Source organism: Lissotriton vulgaris, chromosome 9 (genome assembly GCF_964263255.1).
Source record: "Lissotriton vulgaris chromosome 9, aLisVul1.2, whole genome shotgun sequence".
Classification (NCBI taxonomy): Eukaryota; Metazoa; Chordata; class Amphibia; order Caudata; family Salamandridae; genus Lissotriton; species Lissotriton vulgaris.
Window position 1 is genome coordinate 739,681,651 of NC_141697.1, and position 13,870 is coordinate 739,695,520.

At 48.2% G+C, this 13,870-nt stretch overlaps 1 protein-coding gene across 1 annotated transcript; it reads right to left on the bottom strand.

The window, feature by feature from the left end:
- Positions 1-422: 422 nt before the first annotated feature.
- Positions 423-11,453, bottom strand: LOC147692205 (uncharacterized). Its single transcript, XM_086936753.1, has 4 exons — positions 11,174-11,453; positions 2,308-2,406; positions 1,467-1,601; positions 423-877 (listed from the first exon to the last, which is right to left on the bottom strand). The coding sequence occupies exons 1-4, from the start codon at positions 11,451-11,453 to the stop codon at positions 423-425; spliced, it is 969 nt and encodes a 322-aa protein (XP_086792879.1).
- Positions 11,454-13,870: the final 2,417 nt, after the last annotated feature.

Below are 13,870 nucleotides of genomic sequence, written 5' to 3' on the forward strand. Positions count from 1 at the left end.
ACTAGTAAACTCCTAGGACTCTTGATTTAGGAAACTCTGTGACAGGCATTTAACTTTGGAAAACATTTGGCCAATTACAGGTTGCTTTCGCTTTGCAGAAAATCCACGCCGGGAAACTCCAGTTGGGGCCCTGCGGCAGAACGCTTTAGGACACTGTGAATTCCAGGTGGAGACAGCCCTCAAACACAAATTACAGGTAAGAAACTTACTGCAAAACCACCACCCACCAGGCTCAAAAGTAGTAAAAACCAGCTATGCTCAGATAAAGTTTGAAAAAGTATATTTTTATATCCCTAACAAAATAAACTCCCGCAAGACCCTCCCTAACCCCAACAAATAAATAGTCCATCAAAAGTCCCCAAAAACCCCAACTCCCAATTCCCACACCCCAAAAAGTCTGTAAAAAAGGGGCAAGGGGCACTCTACGGATGCAGGTTGTTCAATTTGGCCTCCAGGGCATCATGCCTTAGGGCCAGGGCATCAAACTTCTCCTGGAGGATGGCTTGATCTAAACGGAGGCCCTCCACCAGAGTCTGATACTCCTTCCATCTCTGTTCCTCCGCCTCTAGGTTGGACACTCTGCGGAGTGCACGGCGCAAGCGAGCCTTTACAGTACTGTGAGGAGGTGCAGCCTTTGCTGCTCGGCGGTGGCGTTTTCCAGCACGGCTCCGGTTGGCTGGAGCACTGCGCTTACCGGCAGAACGTGGGGTCACGGAGCAGGATGCAGAAGATGTTACATTTGATGCACTGGTGTGCGTGTCGTCCCCCTCCATTTCCACCAGCCGGCGATATTGAGCAACAGTCGCATCCAGCCTCCGTAGCCGGGCAAGTACAGCCCGCATTCTCCTGCTCGGTTTTGATGTTTTAGTATTACCAACTATAAGAAGAAAGAAAAACATAATCTGTAACGAATGCTCTTTAAGAATATGATTAACACAAAATGATTCAGCAGGAAGTTGTGTCACAGTACAACTAGCAACTAGCCAGCGCAGTACAAAACTATTCAGGCCAGTATCATGGGCATCCGCATGGAGGGGCAAGGGGGGGCGCTTGAATCACCGTTTCCCTTCCCACAACTCACTTGTATCCTTGGTTTGGTGCTCTTTCATATGAAAGAGATCTGGCAGAAGTGAGTGACTTTTCCTCTGAGCCGTTAACCACACCAGCAACCGTATCATCTGCACCAGGCCCAGGCGATATGTCTCTCTCTCTCTCTCTGTCTCCCTCTTTCTGTCTCCCTGTGTCTCCCTCTACCTCGCTGTCTCTCTCTCTCTGTCTCCCTCCCTCACTCTCCCTCTGGCTCCCTCCCTCTCTCTCTCTCTCCTTCTGTCTTCCTCTCTCTCTGCCTCTATCTGTCTGTCGGTCCCAGCCTGCTGTAATTACCATATTGTAATTTGTCACTGGGCCAGCACTGGATACACATCATATGCTATCTAAGAGTCAGATAGTACCATGATCCAGCTTACCTGTACTCCACACCACCACTGCCTGCTTCCTCACAGTCTGATTGTCCTCTTGCGCCGCATCCTCCCCAGAGTCGTCCTCAGACTCCGAGTCGATCACGATCACGTCCGAGCTGGCCCCGCCACCAGCTGTTCCACCTAAAAAATATATTTAAGACTGTTAGATTACACCACTCACTAGTATTTGGTCTAGGAATGAAGAAATTTGAAAACAACATAAAAAAATAATTGACTGTCTACTCTAGTCTAAAGTAAAAAAAAATGTCCCTCCTTCCGGGGAAGGCTGTTGTCTTGCTGCACTTTTTTGTCACAATTGATGAATGCTTGCTTAATTTTAACACACATCTTTTTTCTCTGAACAGACAGACGCTGGACTTCTACGAACAAGAGCAACATCAACTAAACCAGGTGAAAGCTCGGCTCGACCACAAGAAATGTGTTCCATTACTCATCAACTCAGCACCAAGCACTTTTCCTTTTCCAGCTAACTTTATTTTAATATATGTGTTTACTTTTTTTAATAAAGCTTGTAAACTTGAATAGACTCTGTGGTTTTTGGTCCTCCAGACTAGAGTGACTGAGCGAAAGGTTTTGTAATTTTTGCAAGGAGGAGTCCGTGCCGCTGACACTACCAAGTTTATACTATAGTATACAGTGTGCCAAACACGCCAATCTGAAATATTATTATTACTCTGGTCTTTGGTGTCCATAGTTCGGTTTGTGGAGAATTGTCCCTGCAACAGTAGTATTATTGATTTTTCTCCTATCTGACCACTGTTTCGAAAAATTTAAATTAGGAACGCTTGGACAACAATAGGTCCTCTATATTTAAATGAAAACTTACTGGGGCCAGCAAAGGAGCACTCGCCGCCCTGGCCTGCATCATCCTCCTCCTTTGGAGCCACTGCATCCGCTGTTTCTGTCCGCTTGCCCCTGGGCGGACCTGACGTACAACATGAAAGAAAGAACAGAAAAAAATGATGATTGCTGCTTGTCGATGTCCTTGTCAACCAAATCAAACATTTAGAAAGAACAAGAACCAACTATTTCAGCAAAAAAGAGGGCTACAAAGGAAGGACTGCACCTGAGCCTCTACTCTAGGGGCACATTTACAAGCCCCTTGCAGCTCTTTTGCTCCGTTCTTGCGTCACTTTTGTGACGCAGCGCCACAACAAGAGAGGCGCCATGGTGTGGCGTATATTAACAATGTGACGCATATGGGAGATGCATCCCATTCTAAAGCCCTGCGCCATAAGGGAGCGTTCCAGCGCAAGGGAGGGCGTTCCTGCGCAGGAACGCATGCTAAAAGTGGCTATGGGGAATAGATAAAATTTCAATCAGTCATTTAGGACAATGATGCGTCACTGAAACCCTGCGCCTGCATGAAGCAGGCTTACGGCTTGACGCAGCATTGCTGGAGCTGCGCCATCGTTGCAACGCAACTCCATCAATGAGCCGCCTTTACGGCACCGATGCGTAACGCTTCGGTGACGTTTTGGCACCATGGCGTGCCGCATTGAAAATACTTACAACAAGGGGTGGTGAGGGACAGAGTCTCTGAATTAAACAGAATACTCTCACCCAGTCAAGAGATCAGGGCTAGATCCAACACCGTTTTTTAGCTCACTGCACCATCCCAGTTTCAGAACCTGGCTGTATGCAAATTAGTCTGTTCCTGTCCCAGTGCATGATGGGAACAGGGCAAACCAAACTACAAAAGCCAATTCTTACACTGGGAAGGAAACAAGCTACCGGGGACCGGTTTCTGGCATTTCAGCCTCTTCGGCCCGGCTTGCTTGAATCCTGATGGTGCAATGAGCAAGGGACTCACATCTGAGTATACCCTTCCACGCTTAGGGTGGACAAAAATATTTACAACAAGGGGTGGTGAGGGACAGAGTCTCTGAATTAAACAGAATACTCTCACCCAGTCAAGAGATCAGGGCTAGATCCAACACCGTTTTTTAGCTCACTGCACCATCCCAGTTTCAGAACCTGGCTGTATGCAAATTAGTCTGTTCCTGTCCCAGTGCATGATGGGAACAGGGCAAACCAAACTACAAAAGCCAATTCTTACACTGGGAAGGAAACAAGCTACCGGGGACCGGTTTCTGGCATTTCAGCCTCTTCGGCCCGGCTTGCTTGAATCCTGATGGTGCAATGAGCAAGGGACTCACATCTGAGTATACCCTTCCACGCTTAGGGTGGACAAAAATATTTACAACAAGGGGTGGTGAGGGACAGAGTCTCTGAATTAAACAGAAAACTCTCACCCAGTCAAGAGATCAGGGCTAGATCCAACACCGTTTTTTAGCTCACTGCACCATCCCAGTTTCAGAACCTGGCTGTATGCAAACTAGTCTGTTCCTGTCCCAGTGCATGATGGGAACAGGGCAAACCAAACTACAAAAGCCAATTCTTACACTGGGAAGGAAACAAGCTACCGGGGACCGGTTTCTGGCATTTCAGCCTCTTCGGCCCGGCTTGCTTGAATCCTGATGGTGCAATGAGCAAGGGACTCACATCTGAGTATACCCTTCCACGCTTAGGGTGGACAAAAATATTTACAACAAGGGGTGGTGAGGGACAGAGTCTCTGAATTAAACAGAATACTCTCACCCAGTCAAGAGATCAGGGCTAGATCCAACACCGTTTTTTAGCTCACTGCACCATCCCAGTTTCAGAACCTGGCTGTATGCAAACTAGTCTGTTCCTGTCCCAGTGCATGATGGGAACAGGGCAAACCAAACTACAAAAGCCAATTCTTACACTGGGAAGGAAACAAGCTACCGGGGACCGGTTTCTGGCATTTCAGCCTCTTCGGCCCGGCTTGCTTGAATCCTGATGGTGCAATGAGCAAGGGACTCACATCTGAGTATACCCTTCCACGCTTAGGGTGGACAAAAATATTTACAACAAGGGGTGGTGAGGGACAGAGTCTCTGAATTAAACAGAATACTCTCACCCAGTCAAGAGATCAGGGCTAGATCCAACACCGTTTTTTAGCTCACTGCACCATCCCAGTTTCAGAACCTGGCTGTATGCAAACTAGTCTGTTCCTGTCCCAGTGCATGATGGGAACAGGGCAAACCAAACTACAAAAGCCAATTCTTACACTGGGAAGGAAACAAGCTACCGGGGACCGGTTTCTGGCATTTCAGCCTCTTCGGCCCGGCTTGCTTGAATCCTGATGGTGCAATGAGCAAGGGACTCACATCTGAGTATACCCTTCCACGCTTAGGGTGGACAAAAATATTTACAACAAGGGGTGGTGAGGGACGGAGTCTCTGAATTAAACAGAATACTCTCACCCAGTCAAGAGATCAGGGCTAGATCCAACACCGTTTTTTAGCTCACTGCACCATCCCAGTTTCAGAACCTGGCTGTATGCAAACTAGTCTGTTCCTGTCCCAGTGCATGATGGGAACAGGGCAAACCAAACTACAAAAGCCAATTCTTACACTGGGAAGGAAACAAGCTACCGGGGACCGGTTTCTGGCATTTCAGCCTCTTCGGCCCGGCTTGCTTGAATCCTGATGGTGCAATGAGCAAGGGACTCACATCTGAGTATACCCTTCCACGCTTAGGGTGGACAAAAATATTTACAACAAGGGGTGGTGAGGGACAGAGTCTCTGAATTAAACAGAATACTCTCACCCAGTCAAGAGATCAGGGCTAGATCCAACACCGTTTTTTAGCTCACTGCACCATCCCAGTTTCAGAACCTGGCTGTATGCAAACTAGTCTGTTCCTGTTCCAGTGCATGATGGGAACAGGGCAAACCAAACTACAAAAGCCAATTCTTACACTGGGAAGGAAACAAGCTACCGGGGACCGGTTTCTGGCATTTCAGCCTCTTCGGCCCGGCTTGCTTGAATCCTGATGGTGCAATGAGCAAGGGACTCACATCTGAGTATACCCTTCCACGCTTAGGGTGGACAAAAATATTTACAACAAGGGGTGGTGAGGGACAGAGTCTCTGAATTAAACAGAATACTCTCACCCAGTCAAGAGATCAGGGCTAGATCCAACACCGTTTTTTAGCTCACTGCACCATCCCAGTTTCAGAACCTGGCTGTATGCAAACTAGTCTGTTCCTGTCCCAGTGCATGATGGGAACAGGGCAAACCAAACTACAAAAGCCAATTCTTACACTGGGAAGGAAACAAGCTACCGGGGACCGGTTTCTGGCATTTCAGCCTCTTCGGCCCGGCTTGCTTGAATCCTGATGGTGCAATGAGCAAGGGACTCACATCTGAGTATACCCTTCCACGCTTAGGGTGGACAAAAATATTTACAACAAGGGGTGGTGAGGGACAGAGTCTCTGAATTAAACAGAATACTCTCACCCAGTCAAGAGATCAGGGCTAGATCCAACACCGTTTTTTAGCTCACTGCACCATCCCAGTTTCAGAACCTGGCTGTATGCAAACTAGTCTGTTCCTGTCCCAGTGCATGATGGGAACAGGGCAAACCAAACTACAAAAGCCAATTCTTACACTGGGAAGGAAACAAGCTACCGGGGACCGGTTTCTGGCATTTCAGCCTCTTCGGCCCGGCTTGCTTGAATCCTGATGGTGCAATGAGCAAGGGACTCACATCTGAGTATACCCTTCCACGCTTAGGGTGGACAAAAATATTTACAACAAGGGGTGGTGAGGGACAGAGTCTCTGAATTAAACAGAATACTCTCACCCAGTCAAGAGATCAGGGCTAGATCCAACACCGTTTTTTAGCTCACTGCACCATCCCAGTTTCAGAACCTGGCTGTATGCAAACTAGTCTGTTCCTGTCCCAGTGCATGATGGGAACAGGGCAAACCAAACTACAAAAGCCAATTCTTACACTGGGAAGGAAACAAGCTACCGGGGACCGGTTTCTGGCATTTCAGCCTCTTCGGCCCGGCTTGCTTGAATCCTGATGGTGCAATGAGCAAGGGACTCACATCTGAGTATACCCTTCCACGCTTAGGGTGGACAAAAATATTTACAACAAGGGGTGGTGAGGGACAGAGTCTCTGAATTAAACAGAATACTCTCACCCAGTCAAGAGATCAGGGCTAGATCCAACACCGTTTTTTAGCTCACTGCACCATCCCAGTTTCAGAACCTGGCTGTATGCAAACTAGTCTGTTCCTGTCCCAGTGCATGATGGGAACAGGGCAAACCAAACTACAAAAGCCAATTCTTACACTGGGAAGGAAACAAGCTACCGGGGACCGGTTTCTGGCATTTCAGCCTCTTCGGCCCGGCTTGCTTGAATCCTGATGGTGCAATGAGCAAGGGACTCACATCTGAGTATACCCTTCCACGCTTAGGGTGGACAAAAATATTTACAACAAGGGGTGGTGAGGGACAGAGTCTCTGAATTAAACAGAATACTCTCACCCAGTCAAGAGATCAGGGCTAGATCCAACACCGTTTTTTAGCTCACTGCACCATCCCAGTTTCAGAACCTGGCTGTATGCAAACTAGTCTGTTCCTGTCCCAGTGCATGATGGGAACAGGGCAAACCAAACTACAAAAGCCAATTCTTACACTGGGAAGGAAACAAGCTACCGGGGACCGGTTTCTGGCATTTCAGCCTCTTCGGCCCGGCTTGCTTGAATCCTGATGGTGCAATGAGCAAGGGACTCACATCTGAGTATACCCTTCCACGCTTAGGGTGGACAAAAATATTTACAACAAGGGGTGGTGAGGGACAGAGTCTCTGAATTAAACAGAATACTCTCACCCAGTCAAGAGATCAGGGCTAGATCCAACACCGTTTTTTAGCTCACTGCACCATCCCAGTTTCAGAACCTGGCTGTATGCAAACTAGTCTGTTCCTGTCCCAGTGCATGATGGGAACAGGGCAAACCAAACTACAAAAGCCAATTCTTACACTGGGAAGGAAACAAGCTACCGGGGACCGGTTTCTGGCATTTCAGCCTCTTCGGCCCGGCTTGCTTGAATCCTGATGGTGCAATGAGCAAGGGACTCACATCTGAGTATACCCTTCCACGCTTAGGGTGGACAAAAATATTTACAACAAGGGGTGGTGAGGGACAGAGTCTCTGAATTAAACAGAATACTCTCACCCAGTCAAGAGATCAGGGCTAGATCCAACACCGTTTTTTAGCTCACTGCACCATCCCAGTTTCAGAACCTGGCTGTATGCAAACTAGTCTGTTCCTGTCCCAGTGCATGATGGGAACAGGGCAAACCAAACTACAAAAGCCAATTCTTACACTGGGAAGGAAACAAGCTACCGGGGACCGGTTTCTGGCATTTCAGCCTCTTCGGCCCGGTGATGGATCCAGCCCTGATCTTTGGACTGGGTAAGAGTGGTCTGCTCAATTCAGACACTCTGTTCATCACCACCCCCTTTTGTAAATCGATTTTGGCCACTATAGGTGTGGCAGGGTATACTCAGACATGAGTCCCTTTCTCACTGCTCCATCAGGATTCAAGCAAGCCGGGCCGAAGAGGCTGAAATGCCAGAAACCGGTCCCCGGTAGCTTGTCTCCTTTCTGGTAAAGAATTGGCTTGGTAGTTTAGTCTGCCCTGTTCCCATGATGCACTGGGCCAGGGACAGACTGATTTGCATATAGCCAGATTCTGAGCTGGGATGGGGCAGTGAGATAAATAACGGTGATGGATCAAGCCCTGATCTTTGGACTGGGTAAGAGTGGTCTGCTCAATTCAGACACTCTGTTCATCACCACCCCCTTTTGTAAATCGATTTTGGCCACTATAGGTGTGGCAGGGTATACTCAGACATGAGTCCCTTTCTCACTGCTCCATCAGGATTCAAGCAAGCCGGGCCGAAGAGGCTGAAATGCCAGAAACCGGTCCCCGGTAGCTTGTCTCCTTTCTGGTAAAGAATTGGCTTGGTAGTTTAGTCTGCCCTGTTCCCATGATGCACTGGGCCAGGGACAGACTGATTTGCATATAGCCAGATTCTGAGCTGGGATGGGGCAGTGAGATAAATAACGGTGATGGATCAAGCCCTGATCTTTGGACTGGGTAAGAGTGGTCTGCTCAATTCAGACACTCTGTTCATCACCACCCCCTTTTGTAAATCGATTTTGGCCACTATAGGTGTGGCAGGGTATACTCAGACATGAGTCCCTTTCTCACTGCTCCATCAGGATTCAAGCAAGCCGGGCCGAAGAGGCTGAAATGCCAGAAACCGGTCCCCGGTAGCTTGTCTCCTTTCTGGTAAAGAATTGGCTTGGTAGTTTAGTCTGCCCTGTTCCCATGATGCACTGGGCCAGGGACAGACTGATTTGCATATAGCCAGATCCTGAGCTGGGATGGGGCAGTGAGATAAATAACGGTGATGGATCAAGCCCTGATCTTTGGACTGGGTAAGAGTGGTCTGCTCAATTCAGACACTCTGTTCATCACCACCCCCTTTTGTAAATCGATTTTGGCCACTATAGGTGTGGCAGGGTATACTCAGACATGAGTCCCTTTCTCACTGCTCCATCAGGATTCAAGCAAGCCGGGCTGAAGAGGCTGAAATGCCAGAAACCGGTCCCCGGTAGCTTGTCTCCTTTCTGGTAAAGAATTGGCTTGGTAGTTTAGTCTGCCCTGTTCCCATGATGCACTGGGCCAGGGACAGACTGATTTGCATATAGCCAGATTCTGAGCTGGGATGGGGCAGTGAGATAAATAACGGTGATGGATCAAGCCCTGATCTTTGGACTGGGTAAGAGTGGTCTGCTCAATTCAGACACTCTGTTCATCACCACCCCCTTTTGTAAATCGATTTTGGCCACTATAGGTGTGGCAGGGTATACTCAGACATGAGTCCCTTTCTCACTGCTCCATCAGGATTCAAGCAAGCCGGGCCGAAGAGGCTGAAATGCCAGAAACCGGTCCCCGGTAGCTTGTCTCCTTTCTGGTAAAGAATTGGCTTGGTAGTTTAGTCTGCCCTGTTCCCATGATGCACTGGGCCAGGGACAGACTGATTTGCATATAGCCAGATTCTGAGCTGGGATGGGGCAGTGAGATAAATAACGGTGATGGATCAAGCCCTGATCTTTGGACTGGGTAAGAGTGGTCTGCTCAATTCAGACACTCTGTTCATCACCACCCCCTTTTGTAAATCGATTTTGGCCACTATAGGTGTGGCAGGGTATACTCAGACATGAGTCCCTTTCTCACTGCTCCATCAGGATTCAAGCAAGCCGGGCCGAAGAGGCTGAAATGCCAGAAACCGGTCCCCGGTAGCTTGTCTCCTTTCTGGTAAAGAATTGGCTTGGTAGTTTAGTCTGCCCTGTTCCCATGATGCACTGGGCCAGGGACAGACTGATTTGCATATAGCCAGATTCTGAGCTGGGATGGGGCAGTGAGATAAATAACGGTGATGGATCAAGCCCTGATCTTTGGACTGGGTAAGAGTGGTCTGCTCAATTCAGACACTCTGTTCATCACCACCCCCTTTTGTAAATCGATTTTGGCCACTATAGGTGTGGCAGGGTATACTCAGACATGAGTCCCTTTCTCACTGCTCCATCAGGATTCAAGCAAGCCGGGCCGAAGAGGCTGAAATGCCAGAAACCGGTCCCCGGTAGCTTGTCTCCTTTCTGGTAAAGAATTGGCTTGGTAGTTTAGTCTGCCCTGTTCCCATGATGCACTGGGCCAGGGACAGACTGATTTGCATATAGCCAGATTCTGAGCTGGGATGGGGCAGTGAGATAAATAACGGTGATGGATCAAGCCCTGATCTTTGGACTGGGTAAGAGTGGTCTGCTCAATTCAGACACTCTGTTCATCACCACCCCCTTTTGTAAATCGCATTGAAAATACGGCGCACCATGGGTGGTGCTGGCGTGCCTCACACTTTGCAGGGATGCGCAGGTAATTGCTAATCTGACACTTAGGGGCATACTTACGAGTTCTGGGCTGCACACCTCCAGAGGTGCACCAGAACAAAATGCGTAACTCAAAACTAACCTTGCGTCACGGCAGATGCGCCGCAATTACAATGCGGCAAACCCTGGCGCAAGGGTAGGCAGATGCGTGATGCATCTCGTGACGAAAGAGGGGCACATCTCTAGAGTCGCGTCGCAGGCGCGATGCAACTATAGCAATGCTCAGGGATGCCCAAAACTCAACATACCGCATCAGTCCTTACGCCTGCTTCAAGCAAGCAGGCATAAAGAATTGACGTAGCAGCGTCGCGGAAGTGCCTGCGTTAAATCTTGTAGATTTCACGCAGGCACTTTTGCGAGGCGCACATCTGCCTGACCGCCACCCCTCCCCCTGCGTGGGAACGCACCCATTGTGGCGCAGGCCCAGGTCTTAACGTGGTGCATCTCCTTAGAAGCATCACGTTGTACATGACTCGCAGGGATGCGCCACGTTTACGTCGCTGTGCGTCAGGTAAGGCAGCGTAAACGTGGCGCAAGGGGCTTGTAAATCTGCCCCTTTGTGTCTAGCATTACGCAGTTCTGTAAAGTACACTCATACATTACTCAGCCCAATTAAATGAACACAAAATAGAAAACAAATAAGCAGTGGCACCGCCACAGAGAAGGAGAGCAGTGCACCTGAAATGCACAGAAGATTTTGAAATATTAATTTAGCTCTCCTATCAATGTAATCAGCAGCATTATTGCTCTTTGTAAAAAAGTTAAAGCAAACATTTGCAATATTAACACACAGAGCAGGAGAAAAAACAGAGTAGTGAGTGATGAAAAAATTGCTACTACTACTCACCAAGCCCGGGGACCTCCACTCCCAGCAGATCGAGTAGGTCGTGCTCCCGCTCCAGAATATCGGTCCAGCGGTGGGTCACCTGATTATAGGTGGGCTGGACCCCCGTGATGTTAAAAAGGGCCCGGCACACCTGCCCCCACCGCTTCCGACGCTCCTGCCTGTTGGTATAACCGGCAGCAATCCTGCCGCCTGCTGCGATGGTCCTGGGGAGACGGCGCTGCACATAATAAACGAGTGAGCCCACCTCCTTAGGGCTGAAGATCTCCCTGGGCACCACCATTTCCGCCCTCAAGCGGCCACACGGGAGCCGGGCACGGGCTGCGGTGCCCGGCTTGGGCAGCTTGACAGCTGTCTTCCCCATGTTCGGGGCAGGTAAGGAGATAAAATGAAAAAGAATAGGAGTAGAGAAGAAGGAAATAAAAGTTTAAAAAGTACTTGAAAAGTAAACAAAAGTAGCCTAAAACACAAAAATATAGACCTAGAAAACAAGAGGGATAGAAAAAAAGTTTAATAGATCAAAAACAAAATAAAATAAGCAAAGGATGGCAGAGATATACAGAGGATAGAAACACCATGCCCAGACACATAGGAATGAATGAAAAACAAGATGGCGGCCGATCATGTGCGCGTAAGTAAGTTCGCACGCGATTTCTCTCGCGAACTCGTGCGAACTTGTATTCGCAAGGCGCTGATCGCGCGAGATTACACATAGCGGGCGGAAACAGAAATACGTCACGCAAACAAAATGGCGGCGCCCGTCCTCAGGCCTCGCAAATAGGGCGAAATTACCAAAAACGAGTTTTGCAAAAGGAAAAGCTATGAGCAGGTGCAAAAGTTCAACCTCATCATTTGTAACCATTCCCTGTAGTGCTTCCTGAAGGGGCCCTCCAGAATTCGGTTTGGTTCCTGTAAAAAAAAAAATTATATTGCAACAAACAGGAAAAGGAAAGGAAAGGGAGCAGACAAGCAGGTGCCAGCCTTCATTAATGTCAGTTAAATTTAATTTACATTGCAACAAACAGGAAAAGGAAAGGAAAGGGAGCAGACAAGCAGGTGCCAGCCTTCATTAATGTCAGTTGGGGCAGGGCAGGTGTTGTTGTAATTTAATTTTACAAAACTTAAAGCACTTAGCAGGTGTACTGTACACTACTATAATGTACACTGGTGAACCAGAGGGTGCTGTGATGACACAGAGGGTGACATGGGTGAGCCAGAGGGTGGCATGGGTGAACAAAGAGAGTGCCAGTGGTGAGAGAGGGTGGCAGTGATGAAGAAAGGCTTGCAAACAGGCTGGGCACGTAGAAACAAGTTCGCAAAACTGGCGACCTGACAAGTAAGTTCGCAATTTGCGAAATTGTACAAAACCCTCGCGAACTTGCAGAAAACCCGTGCGAACACACAAAAAAAAATCCGCAAAATCCGCGAGAATTCGCGGATTTTGCGGATTTTCGCAATCCGCAAATTCGCAAATCCGCAAATTCGCGGATTGCGAATCCGCAAAATACGCCCATGCTTAATGTAATACCATGGTTGGGGGTTCTCTTTAATACTCAGAATTGATTTTATTCATATGAACACCCTTAGCAACATAACTCTCTAATTTATACCTTGCAGTATGATTGCAGCTCTTAGATGACAGTCAATAGTTCACTGTTCTATGAAGGAATTTTGACTTATAAACTGCAAGTAGGAAAAGGATCTCTCTGACAAAAGCAGTAACCCACTGACCTGTTTACATTATGTGCACTTTGTGATCTGCATGGTAAATGCTCTTTGCAGCAGGCACATCAACCCTTTACGCTACCTTTCCATGAGTCAAATCTTCCCCTTGACAAAACTCCATCTCTCTCTAGGAAGAATATTAATCACTGGAGTTATTATTACATTTTTATTGTGGCCCAAAACTTGCTGGATGCCAGGCAGGAGGCAGCAAGTGATTTTAGAAACATAATATACCTGCAAACATGACCCCCCACCCCCCACCTGAGTCAGTACCCCCAGAAATGGTGCCCTTCCCCACCCATGGAAATCAATGTTGTTCAAAGAAAGAAGTGAAAACAAACGTAGCGCTTGACTGGCAAACTTAGTAAAGTGGCGCTAATTGTTGGGCTGAATAAAATCAATCTGGCCATTTGTAGACCACTCTATCTTTTATTGTATTGTAATTGTATTTCTATAGCGCTTACTACCCCTAACGAGGCATCAAAGCACTTTTTCTGTGAGTAGCATGGTACTCCGGATCCCATAAAGGATTAGTGGTGAATTACTATGGTGAAATATGAAAGTAATTTGAGTGGTGGATATGTCAGTTTGTTACACAAACCAGAGTGGGAGGGCATTCAGTGATCTGACCAAAAGGAGCAGACATGTTTCTGAGGCTCAGTCTAGCTGGTGGCCCCACACTGCACTGCCATGGGAAGGGTGTATCACCAGCTTCCTCCCTCTCCCCACCATAGGCAGATATAGCCCTTTTCTCCTGCTCGACCAAAGGTTGTCCAGCCCATAAGGGAGTAGTGCAGAGAGCTGGCCCAGCCCTCTCTGTAACCACTGACCTGAGGACACACAGTGCCAGTTTTATCTTAAGCATTTAAGTATACTGGGAGTAGCTGCGCCATGCACTATATTGCGATCTACATGAAGGTACCCGGCAACCTGAATACTCGCCACTTGAGGACCGTCTACTCTTAGATCCCATGA